A 26,882-nucleotide genomic window follows, 5' to 3' on the forward strand; every position below is an offset into this window, starting at 1 on the left:
CATTCAAACTGCATTTTCAGCATCAAATGCTATTTTTCAAGTTTTATTTAAGCTTTTTTTATTTCACCTTAATTTACAGGGTCCTTTTACGATTCATTTTCTGCATAAATAAAACTATTTTATAGCAGCTGAAATGTTAGTTCACATGTACCTGACTGTATGCTGTCCTAGAAATGACTTATTTAATAAAAACTTATTAAAATCACAAATGAAGTAAAAAGTGAAATACAAACACAAACACTCTTACACTTTGTACTGAAAATAAATATATCTTTATTATTATCATCTCTACAGTGACCCCTCCCTATATCACACTTAGGACGACATTGATACAAAATACACATCATCATCATCATCATCATCATTATTAGACATAGACAGAAATTTATAACCACCAACATTCAGACAGTAAAGTGTAATTAAGAGTGGATTCTTGATCTAAAAATGATAAACAGTGTTTGTCCAGCAGATATGTGTTTGTGAACATGACAGCAGGCTCAAAGGTTGCGTTAATAAAAATCTGGAGAGCTCCCAGGCCTGGAAAAATGTTTTCAGGCCACATGATGATTACACCTGAGCCAAATGTACATGTTGCAGAACATTTGTAAATGGGACTGATAACTCAGCTCTGCAATAGCAAGCTAAACTTTGAGCTTAAGTTTAAAGTTTACATAAATCCTCCCAATGCAAATCAGCTCTCAGCAGAGAAATTTACAAATATTCTGGTCTTGTGCAAAACATTTGTACAGTTATTGTCCAAATAAGAAGAGGAAAAAAATAAAGTTAGAAGTCTCAGCCAATCACGTTCAACTTATACGTGTACAGTCCGTCTCCCTCTTAATTTAATAACTGTCTGCTCAAAAACCTGTGAAGCACCACAAAGAAACTGAACTCCCACTTTTAATGCTTTAGGGAAAGAAAAGTAGTATTTAACATAATTTGATCAAAGTGTTCTGCTGATTCAGTGGAGTCTTCTATATTAGAGGTGCAGTACCTCTGAAATGTTTGCAATGACCCACTGAGAATCTAAGAAAATTAACAAAAACTTCAACAAAATAGAGTCAATACGTTTACATTATTGCACGCATTTGTCATCCAAATGAAACTAACATGCTGACGCAGCAAAAGCTCAAACATAGCCATCCTCATCACTTCAACTTACTCTAACCTCTGACCTTTAACCCTCAGCACCTCTCGGTAAAACGCATTGATCACTTTCTACACCTTGCTCGCCACACACAAAACAACCCATGTCAGAAGTAGTTAAGAGATTGTAAACCAGCTGAAAACAAGGAAAACTGTTCAACTGAGCCCCTTTGAGGAAATGTTCATGCTGTTTAACGCTGCTGTTTTTTAATTGCATGGTGCAGAAATAAAAATGATTTTTTTTGGAATCAGAAATTTGAGACATCTATCATTTTGATTTTGTTTTTACACTTTTATTCATCAGTTTAACGGTATAACCCCAATTGTTGGAGCAACCTTCTCTTCTATAAGGTGACTGAAAGGTGGTGATTGAAGCAGAAGCATGACGATGATGATTGTGATGAGGATGATTATGCATAATAATTCTGCCAATTTCTCTATAAAACTGGTCAAAACTGCATTTCCTAAGGTGATATGTACATGGAAGAAGTGAAAAAAGACCAAAAACAACAAAAATGCTCACAGTGAGTCTGAGAAAGCTCTGATTAAAACTGAGCAAAGAAAACTTTCACCAAATCATCCATTAGCACATTCTGAGAGGATGTTAAGAGATGTTAAAGACTCAATCCATGACGGATTAAATCATAGCTTCTTTTCCTTTAAGTTTTACGACATTTGTCTGAATAATTTCTGCCTCACCCTGCAGAGCAGCATTTTTATTAAAATATTTTTATTTTTACTTACTGCTAGTTTTTTGTTGTAAATAAAACATAAATATGACTGTATGAACCAGATACGTAATCTGCTTCAAACTAACAGGTTCAACATGTACAAAAACATTTTAAATTTAAATTCAAGCAAATTACAAGTCAATCAGTTTGGCTAGAGGCACAAATTAAAAAAGACAGCAATCTTTAAAATGAACATAAGTGCAAGAAAATAGGAAGTATTGTATAACTACTTTCATACAAGATGCTGTTTGTAGTGGTGATTCTAGATGAAGTACTCGTAGTATTAGTGGCAGTAGTGGTAGCTGAATTGTTATGGATGTTGACCACAGCTTTTTTTTTTTATATAACAAAAGAGAAAAAAAAAAAAGAGGTGAGAAGTTGACACATTCTGACTGATAATCCGAAAAGTGGAAGCCTGACATCTGTGGGGTCAGGAATTCTGGAGGTGGTGCCACGGGTGGTGTTGGAGGGGTTCGCCACAGATGGATCATCAGTGTTACCAACATACAGTGCCACAAGCACATAGCGTTGTACAGTGTTACTCGGGTGTACAGTGTTAATGACAGGCAGTGGTTTTTGTTCAGGCTGCGGTTACTAAGGCGGAGGTGACGTTCCGCGGGGCTACACAGGGTGTTGCCGGGCAGAAAAGGGTGAGCCCTGTGGAGACGCAGCAGCCAGCAGCTCGTTGTAGATCTCCCGTCGGACCTCCTGGGCCAAGCTCTCTCGGATCTGGAAAACAAGATGCTGGTAAGACGATGGTATTAGGGTTTGATTGCTGCAAAGAAAACAAAGAACTACCATCCAAAAAAACTCCACTTGTTCAAGTTATTACTTTTATAAACCTGCAACAATTGTTCTTGTACCTCTCTAATAAGCTGTTGAAAGTTCTCGGCTCTGCATTTTCCTGCGTCTCCTTCCCTCTCTGGTGCCTCATTTTTGTCTCCTCCTTTTTCTTCTTCAACCCCTTCACTGTCTCTCTGACCCTCCTCCATGTGCATGTTAGGTCGACCAGGAGGGGCAGGGGTTATGTTGATTGATGCACGATACACCCCTTGCCTCTGCTTGCCATCGTCTCCTTCTCTTCCGACCGGACTGGGCGAGCGGGTGGAGGGGACGCTGGAGGGGCCGCGGCCATTGTAGCCTAGCTCTGACTGGAGGAAGAACTGCTCTCTGAGGAGGTCTGATACCTGGTTCAGACAGGAAATGAGACAGAAAAAGCAGCATATTAAGTGAAGTGAAGATGTATTTGTCTTCTTATCAGTGATTGTGAGTTACTACGTGTGCTGACCGGCTCCATGGCTCTCAGTGCAGATGCAGTGGACAGGCTCTCGACACTGCTGTCTCTATGAAGACCCTGGAAAAACAACAGGACTTTCTTAAACAGTCGCATCATGTAAAGTTTGTGAAATAAGTGCAAACATAAACCACCTCAATCCAGTTTAGTATGTGTAGCATATATTTGGTAAACATCTGTACACATATTCTTACTCTGAGATGTGAGTGCGGCGTTAGATCCAGTAGTCTGTCTTCCAGCTGTTGTTCCAGCTCCTGGAGTTCCTCTCTGACCGCTGACCTCAGACACTGAAGCTGCTCTGCCTCTATCCTGCAAAACAAACAAAACAAAAAAACACACACACACACACAATCATTAACAGAAGCAAACAACCAGGTTGGCTTTATAACAGCTCTAGGTTTCTGTGCAGCATGAATGTGTTTGTTATTGTGTGTCACCTGTCAGCAGGACTCAGGTGCTTGTAAACGACAGCCTGCTGCCGCATGATTGACAGCTCCAGGTCCATCATTTGATTGCGGAACATGTTGAGACTGCGCCTCTTCTGCTGAAACTCTGCCAGAGACTGGAAAACAAATATTCACCGTTAACGGATTATGCTTGAAGTCTTTTAGATCACAGTGGCTCGCAAAAGTATTCTAGAGAATTCCTGTAATTTACAATTGTTGCCGTAGATTCTCAGATGGATTTAGGTCTCGACTTTGACTGGGCCATTTGAACATGTAAATACAGGTCATTCTCAAAATATTAGCATATTGTGATAAAGTTCATTATTTTCCATAATGTCATGATGAAAATTTAACATTCATATATTTTAGATTCATTGCACACTAACTGAAATATTTCAGGTCTTTTATTGTCTTAATACGGATGATTTTGGCATACAGCTCATGAAAACCCAAAATTCCTATCTCACAAAATTAGCATATTTCATCCGACCAATAAAAGAAAAGTGTTTTTAATACAAAAAACATCAACCTTCAAATAATCATGTACAGTTATGCACTCAATACTTGGTCGGGAATCCTTTTGCAGAAATGACTGCTTCAATGCGGCGTGGCATGGAGGCAATCAGCCTGTGGCACTGCTGAGGTCTTATGGAGGCCCAGGATGCTTCGATAGCAGCCTTTAGCTCATCCAGAGTGTTGGGTCTTGAGTCTCTCAACGTTCTCTTCACAATATCGCACAGATTCTCTATGGGGTTCAGGTCAGGAGAGTTGGCAGGCCAATTGAGCACAGTGATACCATGGTCAGTAAACCATTTACCAGTGGTTTTGGCACTGTGAGCAGGTGCCAGGTCGTGCTGAAAAATGAAATCTCCATAAAGCTTTTCAGCAGATGGAAGCATGAAGTGCTCCAAAATCTCCTGATAGCTAGCTGCATTGACCCTGCCCTTGATAAAACACAGTGGACCAACACCAGCAGCTGACACGGCACCCCAGACCATCACTGACTGTGGGTACTTGACACTGGACTTCTGGCATTTTGGCATTTCCTTCTCCCCAGTCTTCCTCCAGACTCTGGCACCTTGATTTCTGAATGACATGCAGAATTTGCTTTCATCCGAAAAAAGTACTTTGGACCACTGAGCAACAGTCCAGTGCTGCTTCTCTGTAGCCCAGGTCTGGGGAATGCAGCACCTGTAGCCCATTTCCTGCACACGCCTGTGCACGGTGGCTCTGGATGTTTCTACTCCAGACTCAGTCCACTGCTTCCGCAGGTCCCCCAAGGTCTGGAATCGGCCCTTCTCCACAATCTTCCTCAGGGTCCGGTCACCTCTTCTCGTTGTGCAGCGCTTTCTGCCACACTTTTTCCTTCCCACAGACTTCCCACTGAGGTGCCTTGATACAGCACTCTGGGAACAGCCTATTCGTTCAGAAATGTCTTTCTGTGTCTTATCCTCTTGCTTGAGGGTGTCAATAGTGGCCTTCTGGACAGCAGTCAGGTCGGCAGTCTTACCCATGATGGGGGTTTTGAGTGATGAACCAGGCTGGGAGTTTTAAAGGCCTCAGGAATCTTTTGCAGGTGTTTAGAGTTAACTCGTTGATTCAGATGATTAGGTTCATAGCTCGTTTAGAGACCCTTTTAATGATATGCTAATTTTGTGAGATAGGAATTTTGGGTTTTCATGAGCTGTATGCCAAAATCATCTGTATTAAGACAATAAAAGACCTGAAATATTTCAGTTAGTGTGCAATGAATCTAAAATATATGAATGTTAAATTTTCATCATGACATTATGGAAAATAATGAACTTTATCACAATATGCTAATATTTTGAGAAGGACCAGTATGCTTTAATCTATTCCATATCATTGTAGCTGTGGCTGTGTGATTAGGTGATGGGTTTACCATTTTAAGAGGCATCTGGTTCATTAATTAATATGAATCAAAAAGAAAACAACTCCAATAAAATTGCTATTAGATTCAACTGACAAACCTCTTATGCATAAAATGCACAGAAAGCTTTTCAGAGACGAAAAGGTGTAGAGACATACCTGCTGGCTGGTGGCAGTTGCTCTGAGCTCACCAAACAAATCAGGAGAATTGATCCGGCTCTGGAGGGTAAAAATAAGTTAGGCCAACCAGGAGAAAACTACAAGCTAAAATGACATGTTAGAGCAGGAGGAGAGAAATCTACCAGTCAGGAAACTATAGGGGCTATGGCTGTAAAATGACAAATGTAGCTTTAAGATTAGTGACAGGATGTAAATCTACATCATGCTGAAGAGCAACAAGAAACATTTTATTGCTTTGTATGTTAGAAAGATGTAACTATAAAAGAAGAGCTATAGAACAACAGCCGATGGCGATTGAAGGGAGTGGAGAGGACCAACCTGACTGAGACTCTGAACCGTTCCCCTGATCTCATGCAGAACCTTCCTCAGCTGCATCTCGGTGCTGGACGGGCATCGTCCTGGTCCCGAACCTGGTGCTGCAGTAGGAGGGAGCCCAGGGAGAAGATGGGGGCTCACGTTGTACCCTTGTGTACCGTAATATGGGGAACCAAACTGGTGCCCGTAAGGAGCAGCGGGGAAAGGTAATGAATGACTGAATGAGGTGTGGTATCCCTGTAGGTGCATCGGAGGGGTTCCAGGAGGTAAGGGACCCAAACCGATGTCGTGAGGAGCTGAGGAGGGATGGGGCTGATGTAAGTTGATGAGGCTGCCGTGTGGTGGGACTGGGGGAGTTGTGGGCTGGTGCAGACTGGTAAGACTAGAGTAGTGACAGACTGAAGGGTTGTGCTGGTTAGAAACGTAAGGAGGACTGACATACTGGTATGGAGAATAGGGGTAAGAACTAAGACTAGGAAAGAGGCTGGTTTCAGAGCCCAGCACTGAAGCACTGTGTTTTGGGGGCATCGGGTTGCTTGGACTCCAACTTTGTTGGTTTTGGTTGGTGTTCAGCTGGAAGTGGCTAGGCTGCTGATGACTGGATGACAGATCGGGAACACTCTGGGTGCTCCAGGACTGGCTGTGTCCTGGGGACCAATCAGGAGGAGGGCTGGAGCCATGCATGGAATGAGATGGTCGCATCAGGTAGCGAGGGATGGGTTTAGGAGGAATGGGAGCTGGTGGTTTATCTTTAGAACCAGGGTTTATGATCAGAGTGGACCGACAGTTTCTTTGTTCCCCCTCATCTTTCTCAACCACCACCTCATCTTCCTTTTGTTCTCCATCCTCCTCAGTGTATTTAAAGGAGTACCTGGGTGGGGTACAGAATGCTTCGCCTTGAGCGAATTGGATCCTGACAGAAGACACAACTTTAGAGGGTGAGAGGAGAGAGGAAGGTAGGGAGGAAGACCTCTCCATGGGGATTAAATTACGTCTACCTGATTGTCTTCCAGGAGTTTGGGGGGGGCTGTCGCTCTGGATGCTATTGTGCTGACCCAACTGCTTCAGCTGATTTTGTTTGGCTCGATTCAGTGCACAAAAAACCGGACCGACAGAACCAGACTCGAGAGCCTTTTCCTCAACTTTCACTGTGGGGTTTTCTGTATCTATCTGAGTCTGGGGCTCATTGCACTGTAGTTCTTCTTCTAAAATAGGCTGATTTTGAGTGTTTACTATCACTGGTTGTGGTTCTTGCTCATAAGCAGGCACTCTCTGAGTTTGATCCGGTTGTGATTCTGAGTCTGGATCAGTTCTGCCCCAGCCATCCAGTTGCCCTCCTTCTCCAGCAAGTCTGCTCGTGGGAAGTTGGTGAACTGTGTACTGTGGAACCTGCTCCAAGCTCTCTTTGTGCACCTCCTCTTCCATGGAAGTAACAATTTGTTCAGCCTTGGCAAGAGCACCAGGCCCCGCCTCGTCCTCTCTGCCATCTGGAAGCTCAAATGCCGGTTGCTCGAGCGGCTGGGGCGTGGCCACGTCTTGTGACGGGTGTGATGTCACAGTGGTCTCACTGTCACAGCTGTCACAGCTCTCCTGAACCTAAATATAATACATAAAATTCACATTTCACAAATGAGGTGAAAGAAGTACTTAGATCCCAGAACAGTACCTTTCAACATTATGTCAACATAGCACAAAAAAAATCTTGATATATAAACATGTAGCTAAATGGCATAATTTATTTTCAGCATTCTAGACCTGATTACGGAAATTGTCATGATTTGGTGTTTTTCAAGAACGTCTTTTATTCAACCTGTCCCAGTGTGCTTACAATAATTATGGCATTGCTGGTTTCTAGTTAAGTCTTGCTTTATTTCATAAATGCTGTCATTCACCTGCTTCTAGAAAAAGGCCAAGCTAAACCCTCATTCCTTGGCAGCTACAGACCCATCTCCAAATTACTATTAATTTTAGAGAAGATTGAGGCACACCAGCCGGTTGTTTTAATCATATATAGCATTCTTGATCAATTTCCGTATGGTTTCCAAACAGCTCATTCAAGCAGAGCGGTTTTCTGAAGCAAAGCAATGCAGGCAAATGTCACGTTCTGCTCATACAGGACTTGACCATCAGATCATCCTCTATAGGAATATAGAGGAATTGGGTCAATGTATCAGGATCCATTTTATAGTAGTTTTTTTCATATCTGTGTGTCTAATCTGTTTCTGGTGCCACTCCAAAATACAATTCTGTTATTCCATATTATTATTTTATTTTATATATTGTGTGATCCCTTGTGTATGTTCTTTTGTATTGAAACCCTGGCACAACAATTTCCAGCAGGATCAATAAAGATTTGATCTGATCTTAACTAAAATTTTAACTCCACTCCATTAGAGTGTACCTCAAGGTTTTGTCATGGGGTCCTTATTTTGTTCAGGGTACATTTTAGCACTTTTAAAAGACATCTCATATTGCAGATAGACAAACACTATTCCATTATACACCCCTTTAAGGCATCACGATGTTTCTTAGCTGCATTTATCTTACAAGTGCTTAGACTATGAAATTTGCATGGTAGAAACAACTATATAACAACTATATAATGGTGAATGATAAATGGCCTGAACTTGTATAGCGCTTTAACGAGTCCCTAGAGACTCAAAAGCGCTTTACACTACAATCAGTCATTCACCTATTCATACGAACATTCACACACTGACAGTGGTGAGCTATGTTGTAGCCACAGCTGCACTGGGGCGCACTGACAGAAGTGAAGCTGCCATACAAACGGCGCCACCAGGCCCTCTGACCACAACCAACAGGCAAGGCGGGTGAAGTGTCTTGCCCAAGGACGACTGAGACGGATGAAGTAGGGGTTCGAACCTGCAACCCACCAGTTACCGGACAAACCTCTACCCTTGAGCCAATCTGTAGATCGCTCATGTTTCAGAAGTTGGGTTCCATTGTGCCATGGTCAGAACTGGATCAATGTGCTTATTTCATCAAGACTTGATTACTGTAAATTATGATATTCCTGCAAAAACAAAACATGCTTGGAGAATCTGCTGGTTGTTCAAAAATAAACTCACCAAAACATTTAATGTCCTGCTACACTGGCAACATTAAAATTCATTAAGCGATCTTTGCTCTTACTTAGAGAGCTCTTCATGGACAAGCACTGGCATATATCACAGAACCTTTAGAGACCATATGCAGGTACCTCAGGTGCTGCAACCAGGGCTGCTGGTTACACCACACACAGGGCAGAAAACAAACGCTTTTCTCCACAATAGCTCCAGGACTCTGGAGCAGGGTGGGGCAAGAGTAGAAAAATAATCAGGTGAATATTATATTACTTTAGATTTTTTTTCTAACTAGTTTAATTGTTTTATCAGCAAGTTAACAGTTTATTTCAGTAAACAAAGTTTAACTTACATAACTAATATCAAATAATGTTGTGCTAAGGTTCATAATATGCAAGACTGACTGATTCTTCAATTCATACCACAAACAAGAGACTGCAGCTGTCAACATTCAGCTTTGCTCTCAACGTGTCAAGACAGGCAACAAATAATTAAAAGCGTACTGCTTTCTGTGTAAGACTGGATTAACAAGCATCAACTTGGGGCTCACAGTATTGTAGTTGATTTAAACTAAATCTTAACACTCATATATGACTTGAGGAAATGTAGTGAATTCATTTGACCTCGTACATACAGACATACAGAAACTGATATAGAGAAATCCTCCAACCTTGTTCTTATTCCAAGAGCATACAGTGCCTTGCAAATTTATTCATATCTATAACTCAGTGGCACACAACAAACTGCTCGGTGGGAAAGTCTTCACATTGAACTGTTTTAGATGTGACACTGAGTGGACACCCACCGTGCACCTGTTACTGCGGCGCAGCGGTGGGTGTGCAGTGGGTTCCCTTGTGGAAAAGAAACTTGCTACTATCCATTCGGAAAAATCCAAAGGGTTTTTTGCTGTTCATTTTCTTCATCAGCATATTGTGATCCCCTTCTTCATCCCTAGTCTGGTTAAATAGCCTTATATACCACCTTTGTTTTGTTTTTCCAAAGCAATACGAGGCAAATTAGCCCTCCCTCCTCGTCTGATAAGGCCATGGTAGAAAGTGTGGGAATGCAGGAAATTGTCCCGTGAAAAGCAGGAAATTGGTACGCTTGACTATGAAATCACAAACATCAGCAGAGAGTGCACGCGGAGTCTGTGGCGCTCACAGTACACGCACAGTATGCCAAACTGTGGGAGCCTTTAGCTGCTTCTCTGTTTAAGGCTCTGCCTGCCTTCATTTTCAGATGATGGATTGAACAGTGCTCTGCGAGATGTTCAATACTTTGAATGTTGGTTTTTAACCTAACTCTGCTTTAAAATTCATTTTCCCGTACCTGTCTGCCTTGTTCCTTGATCCTCTGAGGCTTTCACAGAACAGCTGAATTTGGACAGAGAAAACTACGGATTGATGGACTCTATTTACAAACTAGTTGAGGCTAATTGTTAGCACTGGATTTCATTTAGAGGTACCTGAGTAAAGACGGCTAAATACAAACATGCCACATCTGCTGTAAAATTGAAAAAAAAAGAAGAAAACAAACAAAAAAACAACAAAGTGAAGCTGAAAATGTTTAAATTACTAACCATTTTACCTCCATCTCAAAACTATCTGCTACTTTGTTTTAGTCAAATGATTAAAAAAAATCACAATCTATTAACTAAAATAGCAATAAAATACATATAAATCTGTGGCTGTATATTGCAAAATGCAAATATAAGCACGCAATATGCTTGGTGCTGCATTTGATTTTGTGTACAACATTTAAACTAAACTCCCACAGTCCAAAGACATGCCAGTTATGTTAATTGGTCACTCTAAATTGCCCTTAGGTGTATGAATGAGTGTGTGCATGGTTGTTTGTGTGTTGCCCTGCGATGGACTGGCGACCTGTCCAGGGTGTACCCCGCCTCTCACCCAAAGACTGCTGGAGATAGGCACCAGCTTCCCCGCAACCCACCATGGAATAAGCGGTAGAAAATGACTGACTGACTGACATTTAAACTAAGCATTTTACAGATTTCTACTTATGATTTAAAGTATAGGCAGCCATTTTACTGCAGCTCTATGATGTAGAGGTAAAGAGTGAGGTGAAGACTAAATCCAAACACAAATTAAGCCAAACCTTGAGGTAGCTGCTGGAGTCACCAGAAGGCTCCTCAGCAAAACCACTGCTGTCAGACTGTTGACTAACGGTCCTTGACAAGTCTATGAGAAGGAAAAAACAACAAAAACAGAAATATTATCTCTGCTGTACTCTGCCAGACCTGCAGGTGGCAGGGCAGAGTTATTTACACTACATCTAGGGGGCGGGGGGTCTGTGGTTAAAACTATGAAGGTGAATATCAGAACTAACCAGTGGTTCTGGATGTTCTGGGTGGCACCGACTCGTCGTCATTAGTCTGAATCTAAACAACAAATGGAACATTTAAAAGGAGAGAAATAGGAAATAGTACAATGCTTCAATTATTGATCAAATCATCGTGGTATACAAACATACAGTTGCGCCACATGCTTGTACTCGGGTAGATATAGGTGTGATAGTAAAGGCACAATGACGACACTATTTTTTCACTATTGTCAGTTCTTCCTCACATATTTATACACATTTTTTGAACACTCCATTTTATCAGTCATTCATTTCATCTAACCCGCTGATTTCTCTCTACAACTGGACAGTACTAAAAACCCCTGTTTTCTATTTCACTTCTGTTGATGGTGAGTAAGCAAGCAATTTTGCCTTTATTTGCATTCATTTGCGTGGCAGAGTAGCTTAGCAGGCCGAGTTGACAGACCACAGGGAGAGCAGATGAAAATAAGATGGTTTGGTAAAAGGCCTTAGTGATGTCATTGTGCCACCTGTGCGTGGGAAGAGGCTACCCTTGGAAGTGATAAAAAAAAATCCATGTGAGGAATGCAGGACAACATCCGAAATCCCCATACCTCCTCCATGTCAAAGGAGTCCGCGTTCTCTATGCGAAGCTGGGCGAGGTGGGGTGGGGCGAGCTTGGAGGGACCTTTCTCAGGGGTGGAAGTGAGGTCAACTTCCTCTTTGGCCTCTTGATTGCCTTCCTTCTGATGTGTTAAGTGAAGGTCAGCTGAATCTGGCTGGTCCTCTGGTCCAGTTCTGCTCTGTTCAGGACTGAGAGATGGATGAATGTTAGCAAAAACATCAGCAGTGGTGCTCTGGGCTACGTTTATGTTTAGTTTGTGTGCCAGTTTAAATATGTGTACAAGCACATAGTAATGAATTAGAATATCATTGAAAAATTATCATTTCTTTTAGTAATTTAGTTAAAAAGTAAAACATGTATAGATTAGTTTAGTAACAGGGCGGCAGGGCCTTCAGGGCATTCAGAGATGGCCCTAAGTGATCCCACAAAATATTAATAAATTAATAAAAACAATAAATTTAAAAATAATAATTTATGCCACCTTTAAAAAAAGAAAAAAATTAAATCATCAGTCTTAAGAGCTGTGCCTTTTATAGTCACTTTGTATAAAGGAAAAAATACGCCATTTAGAAATTCTTGTTACTACTATTCAGTTCAGGAGGTTCTGGTGCCGGAACTAATGTTTGGAAATGGAAATGCTTTAAGAATCTTGGCTGTTCAATTAATGCCGAACCAAACACTAAATCAAAGGAGGTCATCTCAAAGCTGCAGTAGGGAGTTCTGAGAAAACCTGGACTTAGCCTGAAAAATTGAACAAGCACACCTTACAGGTCCCTTCCCCTTGCTCTCTGCTGTGCTGCAGCCCTCCCCCGACAGCGGAGTCTGCCGTGAACGCGCAGCTTGCTTTCGTCGTAAGTCTTCTTCTGTTTACCTGTATCTATACGGTCCAATTTGTTCATTGACCCACTGTTGCCAGCAATGACAACAAACTATTGTGCAACCATTTTCCACAAGGTTTAAAGTGTGTTCATAGTTGGATGAGAAAACCAGAATTGCAGATGTTGTCTTTGGTTTAAGAGTGACTTAACAGAAGGAATGTAAATGTTGAACATATCTGTATGTGGTGGCTCTTAAATCACCGACTTCAGCTTCAGCCCACACCTTGTGAAGCTTTTCCTTAAACTAAATGGGCTTAACTTCACAATCATCTTACAATTGTGGTTATCTCTGCTGCGTGGGAACCTTTTTCCTACCACACTTTTTCCTTCCACTCAACTTTCTATTGGTATTCTTAGACACAGCACTTTTGTGGTCCCCCCTTCTTGCCAGGGAGTCAATACTGTACTAAAACTGTACTGTAAAATTTCTGCCAGTTGGTTTGTCATTAGCTTTGAGCCATAATCCTTAACATTAACAAATATAAATGCTTGTAAAATGACATTTAGTCGATATAATAAAGTCCTACTTTTTGAGTAGAATTACTGATATGAATAAACTTTTCAAAGATGTTCTAACTTATTTGAATGCAGCTGCATATGAAACATGTCCCGCTGCTCCCACAACAACCTAAGTAATGAAGAAATACTAAACCTTTGACACTCCTACACATCTTTTAAAGTTTCAACAGAATTTAAAAGGCAATTTTGTTTCTCTCTCATGGATAATTCTATATTGTAGCCCTGCTGACACAAGCTTGTTTATGTAAGAAGCATGGTCTACCTGCTTTCCATTAGCCGATCACCCTCTCCCCCTCCGCTGGTTTCCTCCGTAACTGTAGCTAGTGGGAAATTATCTTTCCTGCGAATGTGTTTCTGGCTAACCATCTCCCCCTGGTGGTCAGAGTTGGTGCTGGGCCGATCGTGTTCCGTACCGCTACGAGGGTGACCGTTGACCTGTGCAGCATCAGGGGAGGCAGCGTGTCCGTTCAGTTGCGCGTGCTGTTTCGGCGAGAGCCCCTCTGGAGACTCTGAGGCCGATCCGAGCAGGTTTTGTCTGCTTAGTTTCTTTATGAGTTTAGCCATGTTCTTTGCCGAGTTATTCCTCTTCAGAGGAGACGGTTCTTCACCCCCACTTCCTCCTTGAGCCCCCTTTTCTCCTTCTCCACCTAAGAGAGATACAACACAATAACCATCATGATAATAAAAAAATAAAAAAGTTCAGTTCAGTTTTATCACTTTTTTTGTCAAGTGAAAAAGGAACAGTAACAAAATTGATTCAACAAAAACTGCTAAAAAACTGATTGTGACTTATTACTATTTATAGTATCCTATAACAAAATACTGGCCAATCATGTTATACAGTGCCCAGTGATCAGAATCAGAATCAGAATCAGAAAAGCTTTATTGCCAAGTACGTTTTTGGACATACAAGGAATTTGTTTTGGCATAGTCGGTGCAATACAGTACAAATTAAACAGTACAAACATATCTACAATATAATATAAATATAAGTGCACAGTTTTAAGTGAGTGAGAGTAAATATAGAGCAGTATAAGATGTGCAGAACATGTTCAAATAAATCTGTTAAGAAGTGGAACTCATTTTGAAAACTCTGAACTGATCAATGCAGTTTAAATGAGGAACATTAAGGGATACGCAGCTCATTTTGACGTCATGTTAAGGTGCTCACGGGCTGAACGAAAGATTTACGCCGCTTTTAGAGGCAAGCTTTTTGTATTTCAAGGAGAAAGAGTTGCAGCATTTTTTTCTGAAGGACTGTGCCCAGTCTTCAATGAGTATCTGTGAGAGTGCGAGGGCAGCAGAGACGGGGTACATTTTTTGTGGTGACCCACATTGGCAATTCAGGCCTATTCTTTTTCTACTCTCTTAAATCCCGACTATGCTGCTTCTGGCTTCGCTTCATAGGCAAAAATATTCATAACCTTAAAAACTATCGGTTACACTGAGGGTTATTTTGCTGCCAAACTTGTTTTATTTGTTCAATATGAACAAGAGATGGAGCAAAAATGCACAAAGCAGCTGCAGGTATGAACTCCTCTGTCTTACTCTTCTGCATGTAAGTAAGTGAAAGAACATAATTGAAGATTAATTGAAAAGACTGAAGATTTTGTCAGCTAATGTGCTTAAACAGAATCAGGATTTTATTAAAAAAGAAACACTGTAGAAGGTTAACTCCCTTAAGGTCAATTTGATAATTTGGGAATGACGTGCCCTATTTGTTTTTCTTTATTTCTTTACAAAATATAATACATAAACAAGAACTAGTTCAAGTTGGAGCTGTGAACTTAGATCGAAATATGTATATGGTGAATATGAACATGAATCAATTAATTTTAACCTCGCTGAACTGCATTTAGAACTAGTTCTTGATAAGGGGGTGAACTGGCAACACACTGACGTTGCCATGCATGGGAATTCATCCTTAGTATTTACTGGGATTTTATGTTATACATCAACACAAAGTGTATATATAATTGTGAAGGGGAAGGATGCACAGTTTTCAAACTTTTTACAAAAAAGTGCCTTTGTATTGAATCCCCTTTACTCTGGTGCCTCTAAATAAATCTAGAGCTAAGATGTTGGTCGCCTCATTGTTAAGTAGATTCCACCAGTGTAACAATCTCAGTAAAAATCCAGTTGTTCTGTGAAGGTCTTATTAGAGAACAGCGGTTAACGAACAGCATCGTCAACACCAAGAAACATTAGTGATGGATGGAGTTTAAAGAATGGTTAGGTTATAAAACCATACCATAAGCAGTCTAGTTTAAAGTCTGGGCTGGGGTGGAGGTTTGCCTTCCAGCAGGACAGTAACACTACAAATACAATCAGAGCTACAATAGAATGTAGCATATATGTGCAAAAACATGGTCCAGTCAAAGTCCAGATCTAAATCCAATTGAAATACTCTAACCAGACCCGAAAATTGCTGTTCACAGTCATTCTCCATCCAATCTAACTGAGCTGGTACAAAAAACAATGTGTGAATATTTCAATCCCACCATGTGTGACAGAGACAGAGTGGATGTTGTTGTTTAACAAAGTATTGACAATGTGTGCCTCAGTTTTCAGGATATCATTTGTAAAGGAAATCTGAAGACCATGCATCATTTTCCTTTGCACTACATTGTGCTGATCTATAAAATAATATTTTAAGAAAAGAAAATGTAGGTTTGTGTTTGCAACTTGATAAAATGTGAAAATGTTCAAGTCACTGGAAACCACTGTAAATATTTGATCTCAGTTGTAAGATTGTACTAAAAATAATTCTTACTTGCTTGGGTTTTTTTTGAATACTTTAAATGTTCAGTTTTGTTCCAATTTTTTTATTAAACAAATATCTATCTACACAATGAATTCTCTAAAGGTTTGTTGTACTATTTAACTGTTAATCAAGATGCCAGAGTTAGTCTCTGCCTATACTTCTGTCACTCTGCACTAAAGACTGAAGACAGAGTGCTCTTCAGTGTGGTTGCACTGCTCACCTTCATCCTTGCAGACGAGTTTGTGGACAGGTTGTCCAGAAACCTGACTGTAGAGCTGGAAGAACTCGTTGGCGACCGTCGTCAAGACCTCGATCTGACGGAAACGACCTGAAACAGAGCAAACAAATCAATGTTATACAAAGTTCTTCGCTTTAAAGACGTAAAATACAATCAGAACAACAGAAATGAAATATAAAATGAAAAAAAAAAAAAAACTGAGGCCAATGGGCACTGGTTTGGTTAATTTGAAAAACTCTTCACTCTGAACTGCAGCAGTACACGGTGTTGTCTATTCAACAATATCTTGTAAAACTGTCGTTTAGGATGCTGGTACATGTTGATATGCCTGCGAATTCTCCATTATACCACCTAACAAATATGTTTCACTAGTTACCTTGTGACTGCAGGGGTCACTGAACCCAGCAGCAATGAACAAACGACCTGTAGACCTTTTTTTACCCTGGCTGATTACAATACAGAGGCCAAAGGCTTGTTAAAAAACATTCATCTCACCACTAAAGCCCCAGTAGCAGCCTGGACAGAGCACAAGAGGCAGGTTTATTAAATGATTTCAGACTGATGGTATAGACCACTAATCAATCCTCTGCAGCCTCAGCATTAAAACTTTTCCACTCTTTGCTGTCAGGTTTTGGATGCAGCCTCGGTTTTCTCATCCCTTCAGGCTGACAGAAGTACAACTAAGCATATTTTGCTGTTTGGGCCCACACGCCTCAAGGTTATGAGCCGCTTTTCAGCTCAGGATATTACCAAAGATGGTTTAGTCTATAAACCACAGAAGACTGAAGAAACCTGGTGGAGAGCAGCCGTTTCGGGAAACTGCAAAGCAACAACTAGGACAAAAAGTTAAAAACAATTTGACTGCTGCTCATTTATTGGTGTAGAGCCAAAACAAGCATGTGCATTTGATTTTGGGTTGATGAGAAGATAAATGAAGATATATTCAAAAAACTCTTGTTGGGATTCACAAGATTACAGAAACCTTACTAGCGAACGTTGGATCAAGCATATTTACCTATGCTTTTAAAGACTTTGTGCAATTATTTAGTTTTACTGTAGTTTTGATTACTAGAGCAATGCAATGTGAGCTTTGATTAGCGATAAAACATATTAAACAACAACCAATAAAATAATAAACTGTGAGCTCCTATCATAGACATAAACCATGACCCAGTGTAACCTCTCAATGTATTATTTTATGGGAGTGGAACGAACAGTCAAATAAGTAATTTAAGATTAAATCCCAATAACAAAAAATTAAAAAAATAAATAAAAAACCCTTTCTCCTTGAGACAGATTGTTATACACTTTAAACGTATGCCTTCCTATTGGTCTATTTTTACACATTACTGAAGTGAGACTTTTGAGATTCAGTAACACTGCAATAAAAGAATTAAAGACAGACGTCAGAGCCGCTCCTCTCTCCTTCCTCCTCCGCGGGTTGTGTAAGCTCCACTGTCAGTGTCATCTCCAACAGGATAATGACTTGCATGCTTTCCTGCCTTCCCTCCCCCTCATACCTAACTGTTTAAACTCTTGTCAGTCGGTTATGAAACACAGATGTCTGTCTTCTGTCGCTCGGTGAAACCTTGCGACGCACTTCAGTGTCGTCACCTGAAACAGTGCAGTGCTCTCACCTATTCTGACTTCAAAGTCCAAAAAAAAACATTCATGTGTTAGACAGTAGCTTTCACCCGATGCTGCAGTTTTCATGACCTGAAGCATAAAATCTGAAAAGTGTGGCATGCTTTTCTGTTCAGCCTTCCTTTACTCAAGACTGTATAGAAACTCCTTTTCACTTTCAAGTCTTTTGAGATCTGTCTTTAAAATCTTTACACATCTACAGAATAAACGTTTGCCTGTTCCTTCTTTTAAATAAATTGCTCAATCTCAGTCAGATTGGATGGATTAACACTTGGGAATGCATTGATCTAAAGAAATATGTAAAAGTTATCTTGCTCTGGAAAGTAATTTTTCTTGAATATCTACCTAGGAGAGAAAAGTACTTGTTTGACTTTTTGTACGTAGTAAGCAAGAATGGCATCAGAAGAAAATGGCACAGATCTGTGGATGGATATTGTAATGGACAGGATGGAAAGAAAAACATTGGAGGTGAATTACCAGAGAGACCCGCTTTTGTCACGATGGAGGAAATGGATGGACTATGCTGTACGAAGAAGGTTGGACCATGACTGAGCAAACCGTAGCTAGTGCATTACATGGGGAGGTAGCTACATGGATGAAGGAACAACCATACCACACTCCCTACTGAAACACATATAAAAAAGGCAGGCAGCTGGAGCAACAGCAATGGATTCTATTTAAATCTTTATCCCATTATCTGCATGAAAATAGATGCCACTCCAAAAACATAAAAGTACTTATGTACATTAAAGTACATAGGTTTGTACTCTACAAATAGAAGTTGGTAATAAATTAGTCTGCACAGTTTTAATGTTTCTTTAGGTCTTCACTATGTATCTACAGGTCCTTCTCAAAATATTAGCATATTGTGATAAAGTTCATTATTTTCCATAATGTCATGATGAAAATTTAACATTCATGTATTTTAGATTCATTGCACACTAACTGAAATATTTCAGGTCTTTTATTGTCTTAATATGGATGATTGTGGCATACAGCTCATGAAAACCCAAAATTCCTATCTCACAAAATTAGCATATTTCATCCGACCAATAAAAGAAAAGTGTTTTTAATACAAAAAACATCAACCTTCAAATAATCATGTACAGTTATGCACTCAATACTTGGTCAGGAATCCTTTTGCAGAAATGACTGCTTCAATGCGGCGTGGCATGGAGGCAATCAGCCTGTGGCACTGCTGAGGTCTTATGGAGGCCCAGGATGCTTCGATAGCGGCCTTTAGCTCATCCAGAGTGTTGGGTCTTGAGTCTCTCAACGTTCTCTTCACAATATCCCACAGATTCTCTATGGGGTTCAGGTCAGGAGAGTTGGCAGGCCAATTGAGCACAGTGATACCATGGTCAGTAAACCATTTACCAGTGGTTTTGGCACTGTGAGCAGGTGCCAGGTCGTGCTGAAAAATGAAATCTTCATCTCCATAAAGCTTTTCAGCAGATGGAAGCATGAAGTGCTACAAAATCTCCTGATAGCTAGCTGCATTGACCCTGCCCTTGATAAAACACAGTGGACCAACACCAGCAGCTGACACGGCACCCCAGACCATCACTGACTGTGGGTACTTGACACTGGACTTCTGGCATTTTGGCATTTCCTTCTCCCCAGTCTTCCTCCAGACTCTGGCACCTTGATTTCCGAATGACATGCAGAATTTGCTTTCATCCGAAAAAAGTACTTTGGACCACTGAGCAACAGTCCAGTGCTGCTTCTCTGTAGCCCAGGTCAGGCGCTTCTGCTGCTGTTTCTGGTACAAAAGTGGCTTGACCTGGGGAATGCGGCACCTGTAGCCCATTTCCTGCACACGCCTGTGCACGGTGGCTCTGGATGTTTCTACTCCAGACTCAGTCCACTGCTTCCGCAGGTCCCCCAAGGTCTGGAATCGGCCCTTCTCCACAATCTTCCTCAGGGTCCGGTCACCTCTTCTCATTGTGCAGCGTTTTCTGCCACACTTTTTCCTTCCCACAGACTTCCCACTGAGGTGCCTTGATACAGCACTCTGGGAACAGCCTATTCGTTCAGAAATTTCTTTCTGTGTCTTGCCCTCTTGCTTGAGGGTGTCAATAGTGGCCTTCTGGACATCAGTCAGGTCGGCAGTCTTACCCATGATTGGGGTTTTGAGTGATGAACCAGGCTGGGAGTTTTAAAGGCCTCAGGAATCTTTTGCAGGTGTTTAGAGTTAACTCATTGATTCAGATGATTAGGTTCATAGCTCGTTTAGAGACCCTTTTAATGATATGCTAATTTTGTGAGATAGGAATTTTGGGTTTTCATGAGCTGTATGCCAAAATCATCCGTATTAAGACAATAAAAGACCTGAAATATTTCAGTTAGTGTGCAATGAATCTAAAATATATGAATGTTAAATTTTCATCATGACATTATGGAAAATAATGAACTTTATCACAATATGCTAATATTTTGAGAAGGACCTGTACAATGTAGAAAGTTATAAAAACAAGGAAAAGCCATTTAATGACAAATGTATGTCCAAATTTATGACTACTAGTGTACGTGATTTCCATTTTTGGCAGTCATTAACTAAAATCTTCATGAATCTCATTATAATACACATGTAATCCTAACAGATGTGTTGTGAGGGAAGAAAAAAAACGAGACAATAATTTTGATTTTACAAACCTTAGTGTCAGCGAACAGACACTGATGATTTTACCACAGTCATCACAGCATGCAAACACTCAACAGCTGGCTGGCAGGTTGTTAGGTGTCTATTGAATAACTTTATGAAACACAAGTGCTGCTGTGTAGGTTGCTGTCACATATATCGCCGGAAAGCTCCGATTCTGACACAGCACTTATTATAATAGGGTGACCACTACAAGTAGCCTACAACCAGCTACAAAAATTAGCAAAAGCATCACGGTACAAAATAAAAAAACAATCAAACCTCACCGAGTAACCAGGTAATCCTCTGAACTTCAACAGAATGGTCTTTTTTCAGTAATTACAATTCCAGCAAGAAGTTGAAGCTTTAGAAAAAAAATCTATCATTACAAAAAAAATGCATTGTCATCAGTGTTCACTCCTACCTCAGCTGGTGAATAACGTAAGACATCGAACAGCTAAAAAATTAAATGTTTTATCAGACGTTCGTAGACCAAGCCAGGGATTAAATGAGTCTGGAGTTTGGTTAAACTGGGATACAAATAAGCTCCAATATCTCTTGCTACATCTGACAGGACGGGCCTGGCTGGAATATATTTTCACCAGACTCAACATGCCCATTCTGAGTTTGTTTCTCTCTTTGTTATTCAACAAGCCTGTCATTTGTACACAGCTGTTGTGTCACAGTTATATCGCTCACATTACAACAGAACCTCTTCAGCAGCTGGTTTTGTGTGATAATAGTAATACAGCATGTTTCCCTCTGACTGCTGACTCTGCATTAATGCTCATTCTGGGGATCTTTTCACAGGAAATGAGGGAAAAGCCACAAAGACACAAACTCTGTCTTTTTTCTCTCTTCATCCTGGGGGGATTTTTTTTTTTTTTTCTAATGGTGAGAACAGGGCTTACATAACAAACAACAACACACACACATGTCTGTGTGTGTGTTTGGGATCCAGGAAACCGATGAAAGAGTATGAGAATGGTCTGGAAAACTAAAAACACTTCCAGAAACTGCACACAGATCTCAAAGAAGCAATTCTGTCCAGAACGCTTTCATAAAGTTACTAATATAATAAACCTTTTAACGAGTCAGTTGCAAGTTGTGCATAGATCATTATTAAAAAAATGTTTTCTTTCAACTGTGTTCAGGCTTGAAGTCAATGAAAATTTTATTCACTTCCACCTCTGAGTCAAGAAATATGTGAAATAGCATGAGGGAAGCAAGCACTAGACAGCTGAGAACGGAGCTAACAGTAGCTGAAGAGTGATGACGCTGCATCCGGACATCAATGCTTCAGCACATTGAAGATTTATACGGTGATTTGTCCAGCGACAGCGAGCACGCCAGCAAAAAATGTTGTATAATAGAAGTAGCTAGGAGACTGATTAAACCGGCACTCTACAGAGGGATTTTAAACTACACTGTGGCATCCCAGTCTGTCTTTTTTTATTTATGGGGAATGACCACTGGTAACAAAAACTGTCATTTCCTGCTGATACATATCTTATTTTATGTTTTTATTTTTTTATTTAAGCCTTTTTTTTTAACCAGGTCCAAGTCCTACTGAGATCAGAACTTTCCCTTACGAGATAGACCTGGCCAAGGTAACAGCTACTCAAATCGAAACTATATAAATACACATATACTACACACAATAAATCAAAATATAATGAGCTGTGCTTACCATAGGCAGCAGATACTACATGTGAACCGACAGTGCAAACTCCGCTTCAAGATATCCTGGTTGGTGAGGACTAGAGCAGCAACCTCAGCAACAACAATACCGAAAACTACTGAATAAATTATATTAACATGTTTAAATGGCTGTACACTGCAAAAAATATAGAGATCACGAACAATCCCTGCCCTTTTGAAGCTTAATAAACTTCCCAACATTAGTTTGTTCATAAACAGAAACAAGTCGAGTTATATTTTCAGTTATATTGTATTAAACCTCTGCCCTCCAAAAAAAGCAGTCAGTAAGTGGTAGCAATTTTTGTTTTTTTTTGCATCCAAGCTAATGAAGAAGTATGCTGGCAGTAAAGTTATCTGGTTTCTTGTAGATCCCTCTATGTCAGAGTGTGGGAACTGGTTTTTTGATTAGTCAGAGATAATAAAACTGTGGTTTGTTCTGTGCACACCAATAAGATCAGAAACAGTACGAGGTGCAGTGACGTGAAATAAAGCAACAAAACAATTTCTTTGCAACTCATGTTTAGAACTCTGCTTTGTTTGCATCATAAAATATAAACCATATCATTCCAATAATACCAGAAAATGAATGCTGAGGAATGTGTCGGCATATTCGGTTCTCCGCTTGCATAAATGAAGGTAAACATGAAGACACATTTGTTTCCTTGCACTCAGACAAAGAGTGCCTGTGTCATGCATGAATAGAAATAAGCAGAAATTATCAGAGCTGTAGCAGCCTGAAGTTAGTGTGTGACAGCCAAGCATCAGTATGTAGTCTGGTAACAAGATAATGTTCTAAATATAAAGCTTTCTAGAAGTATTAACCTATCAATTTGCAAACACACTGCAGAGCCATTTCTGGCTGAACAGACGGGCCCGTTTGCTCGCTCAGGACGACTGTAAGAAAAAATAAAACAAAGCAAAGTGTCACTTCATTCGATGAATATAACAGCACTGCAGATCTGCAATGCAGCCATGCCATCATAAACATCCTAGATTAAATCTCCAATTGTACAGGTCTCAAAGCCCTTTTAAAAAGTTATTATTTTTGGTGTAAATAGATATACATTTTAGTGCACCTACGCAGAGTTTTAATTTCACATCTGCTACAAAACATTTTGAGCAGGAGCAAACTTTCCACTGTGTGTTTTGACCATCTTTCCTCTTCCACTCTTTCCTGAGCGGGTCTTTAAAGATTCCTTCATCCAAAAATGTAATTCTGGTTATGAGTTGCTCCGTTCACTCATCTGACCTTTTCTACTGAGTAAACAAGCTTTAAGACTTTAAGAGAAAAGATTACCATTAATTATGCAAAAGCAGCCACACCCATTCTGCTCTATCTGCTTGTTTGTTTTACAAATACAAGAGTCAGGATTGACTGACCTTTGACCAACGGACAAACCTGAACCCTGGAAGGTCCAGTGATAAAAAGGGAAAGCTTTCGGAGCCAGGTTAATAGCTTAATAACCTACAATTTCACTCTGATAGGCCAGCTTTATGTTCCTAGAGGTCAACCCATGTGTAGTAATTAGACCTGTGTGTCAAGAGGCTTGTTTTGTCATCTAAGAAATATGATGGCCTATACAGGTCCTTCTCAAAATATTAACATATTGTGATAAAGTTCATTATTTTCCATAATGTCATGATGAAAATTTAACATTCATATATTTTAGATTCATTGCACACTAACTGAAATATTTTAGGTCTTTTATTGTCTTAATACGGATGATTTTGGCATACAGCTCATGAAAACCCAAAATTCCTATCTCACAAAATTAGCATATCATTAAAAGGGTCTCTAAACGAGCTATGAACCTAATCATCTGAATCAACGAGTTAACTCTAAACACCTGCAAAAGATTCCTGAGGCCTTTAAAACTCCCAGCCTGGTTCATCACTCAAAACCCCAATCATGGGTAAGACTGCTGACCTGACTGCTGTCCAGAAGGCCACTATTGACACCCTCAAGCAAGAGGGTAAGACACAGAAAGACATTTCTGAACGAATAGGCTGTTCCCAGAGTGCTGTATCAAGGCACCTCAGTGGGAAGTCTGTGGGAAGGAAAAAGTGTGTCAGAAAACGCTGCACAACGAGAAGAGGTGACCGGACCCTGAGGAAGATTGTGGAGAAGGGCCGATTCCAGACCTTGGGGGACCTGCGGAAGCAGTGGACTGAGTCTGGACTAGAAACATCCAGAGCCACCGTGCACAGGCGTGTGCAGGAAATGGGCTACAGGTGCCGCATTCCCAAGGTCAAGCCACTTTTGAACCAGAAACAGCAGCAGAAGCACCTGACCTGGGCTACAGAGAAGCAGCACTGGACTGTTGCTCAGTGGTCCAAAGTACTTTTTTCGGATGAAAGCAAATTCTGCATGTCATTCGGAAATCAAGGTGCCAGAGTCTGGAGGAAGACTGGGGAGAAGGAAATGCCTAAATGCCAGAAGTCCAGTGTCAAGTACCCACAGTCAGTGATGGTCTGGGGTGCCGTGTCAGCTGCTGGTGTTGGTCCACTGTGTTTTATCAAGGGCAGGGTCAATGCAGCTAGCTATCAGGAGATTTTGTAGCACTTCATGCTTCCATCTGCTGAAAAGCTTTATGGAGATGAAGATTTCATTTTTCAGCACGACCTGGCACCTGCTCACAGTGCCAAAACCACTGGTAAATGGTTTACTGACCATGGTATCACTGTGCTCAATTGGCCTGCCAACTCTCCTGACCTGAACCCCATAGAGAATCTGTGGGATATTGTGAAGAGAACATTGAGAGACTCAAGACCCAACACTCTGGATGAGCTAAAGGCCGCTATCGAAGCATCCTGGGCCTCCATAAGACCTCAGCAGTGCCACAGGCTGATTGCCTCCATGCCACGCCGCATTGAAGCAGTCATTTCTGCCAAAGGATTCCCGACCAAGTATTGAGTGCATAACTGTACATGATTATTTGAAGGTTGACGTTTTTTGTATTAAAAACACTTTCCTTTTATTGGTCGGATGAAATATGCTAATTTTGTGAGATAGGAATTTTGGGTTTTCATGAGCTGTATGCCACAATCATCCGTATTAAGACAATAAAAGACCTGAAATATTTCAGTTAGTGTGCAATGAATCTAAAATATATGAATGTTAAATTTTCATCATGACATTATGGAAAATAATGAACTTTATCACAATATGCTAATATTTTGAGAAGGACCTGTAGTTCTTTGGGAAACGAGATTATGCACTTTCAGTTCTTGACAGCCGACCAGTTGCTTTGCAAACTAATAAGACACCAAAAAAAAAAAAAAAAAAAAAAGGGTTCTGAAGTCAAACTGGAAAAACTGCAACAGATGAATATGCAGGACATTAGGTTACCATTATGTAAAGGCTGTAAGGTAAAAGCTACAAACTAGCAAAGGACGCACAAAGTATCAAGCCAGCACTGAAGCCCTTTTTTGCTGATTTTGTTGCTGTTAACAGATGCTCCTCGCAGCTAGAGGGGTGAGCTGGTATTTGTTTTCACAGCTGGAAATACTCCTGTAAGATGCATGAATCACTTGCACAGTGAGCAGAACGTGACTCTTAAAGTAAGAGATGAAGATGGTGGGGTGGATTCTTAATCACCCAGGACAGGACACTCCTAAGGGTCAGTGCAATCTTAATGTCTTCAGCTCAACTGGCTTGACCTGCAGATCAAGTATTTAACTTTTTTTTCCCCTGTTGATGAACGCACCAAAGCAGCGCAGTGGTTTACAATAACAGTATTGATGTGCTTTTACTGGGTGAGGAAGACTGAAGGTTAGCCGTTTGCAGTATCTTCAAAGATGAGCAGCAGATTTGAAAGATAATGGTTAACAGTTAAGGTAAATATATAATCAAGTAAAAAAAAAATTTTAATATTGCATAAGACTAAAAGATCATTTTTAGCATAGAAACTTTGGCCTATTGACAAGTAGGCCCAGGTCCGTTACAGTATTTGCACTCAATACTTGGTTGGGCCTCCTTTTGCATGAAGTATTGCTTTAGTGCACCGTGGCATGGAGGTGATCAACCTGTCGTTCTGCTGAGGTGTTGGGGAAGCCCTGGTTGCTTTGATAGCAGCCTTCAGTTCACTTACATTTTCAGGTCTGGTGTCTCTCATTTTCCACTTGGCAAAACATTCCCGATTCTATTTGGACTCTTTGCCTGCTTCAGAACATAACCTTAGTTGAATATGCTTAGAAAACTTGAGATTTCATACATAGACAGTCGGTGTCTCTGTATGATACTGGTTAACACACAGGTATAGAAATAGATTCTTCCATGTTCGTAAGGTTAGTACACTGCTCAAAAGAATAAAAGGAACGGTTTGCAAACATATCAGATCTCAACTGAAAAATAAACACAGAAAATCAACCAGTCGGTGACAGTTGTTGGACAACTGTCAAGCCAGTAGTCTTCCTCCACCATTGTGTAGGCTACAACATAACATTTCTGTAGTAAAAACCTCTT

At 40.5% G+C, this 26,882-nt stretch overlaps 1 protein-coding gene across 1 annotated transcript in view; it reads right to left on the bottom strand.

Moving 5' to 3' along the window:
* Positions 1-253: 253 nt before the first annotated feature.
* itprid2 (ITPR interacting domain containing 2) overlaps positions 254-26,882 on the bottom strand; it is a 56,253-nt gene continuing 29,624 nt past the window's right edge. Inside the window, exons 11-22 of the mRNA XM_047370924.1 lie at positions 16,414-16,521; positions 13,692-14,076; positions 12,022-12,220; positions 11,435-11,486; positions 11,204-11,286; positions 6,006-7,598; positions 5,667-5,726; positions 3,609-3,733; positions 3,366-3,480; positions 3,166-3,231; positions 2,741-3,064; positions 254-2,606 (exon numbers count right to left, since the gene is read on the bottom strand). Of these exons, the coding sequence (XP_047226880.1) occupies positions 2,499-2,606; positions 2,741-3,064; positions 3,166-3,231; positions 3,366-3,480; positions 3,609-3,733; positions 5,667-5,726; positions 6,006-7,598; positions 11,204-11,286; positions 11,435-11,486; positions 12,022-12,220; positions 13,692-14,076; positions 16,414-16,521 (3,218 nt within the window). The 3' untranslated portion in view covers positions 254-2,498. The remainder of the gene's footprint in view (positions 2,607-2,740; positions 3,065-3,165; positions 3,232-3,365; positions 3,481-3,608; positions 3,734-5,666; positions 5,727-6,005; positions 7,599-11,203; positions 11,287-11,434; positions 11,487-12,021; positions 12,221-13,691; positions 14,077-16,413; positions 16,522-26,882) is intronic.

The sequence above is a fragment of the Girardinichthys multiradiatus genome, chromosome 7 (assembly GCF_021462225.1).
Source record: "Girardinichthys multiradiatus isolate DD_20200921_A chromosome 7, DD_fGirMul_XY1, whole genome shotgun sequence".
Taxonomy (NCBI): domain Eukaryota; kingdom Metazoa; phylum Chordata; class Actinopteri; order Cyprinodontiformes; family Goodeidae; genus Girardinichthys; species Girardinichthys multiradiatus.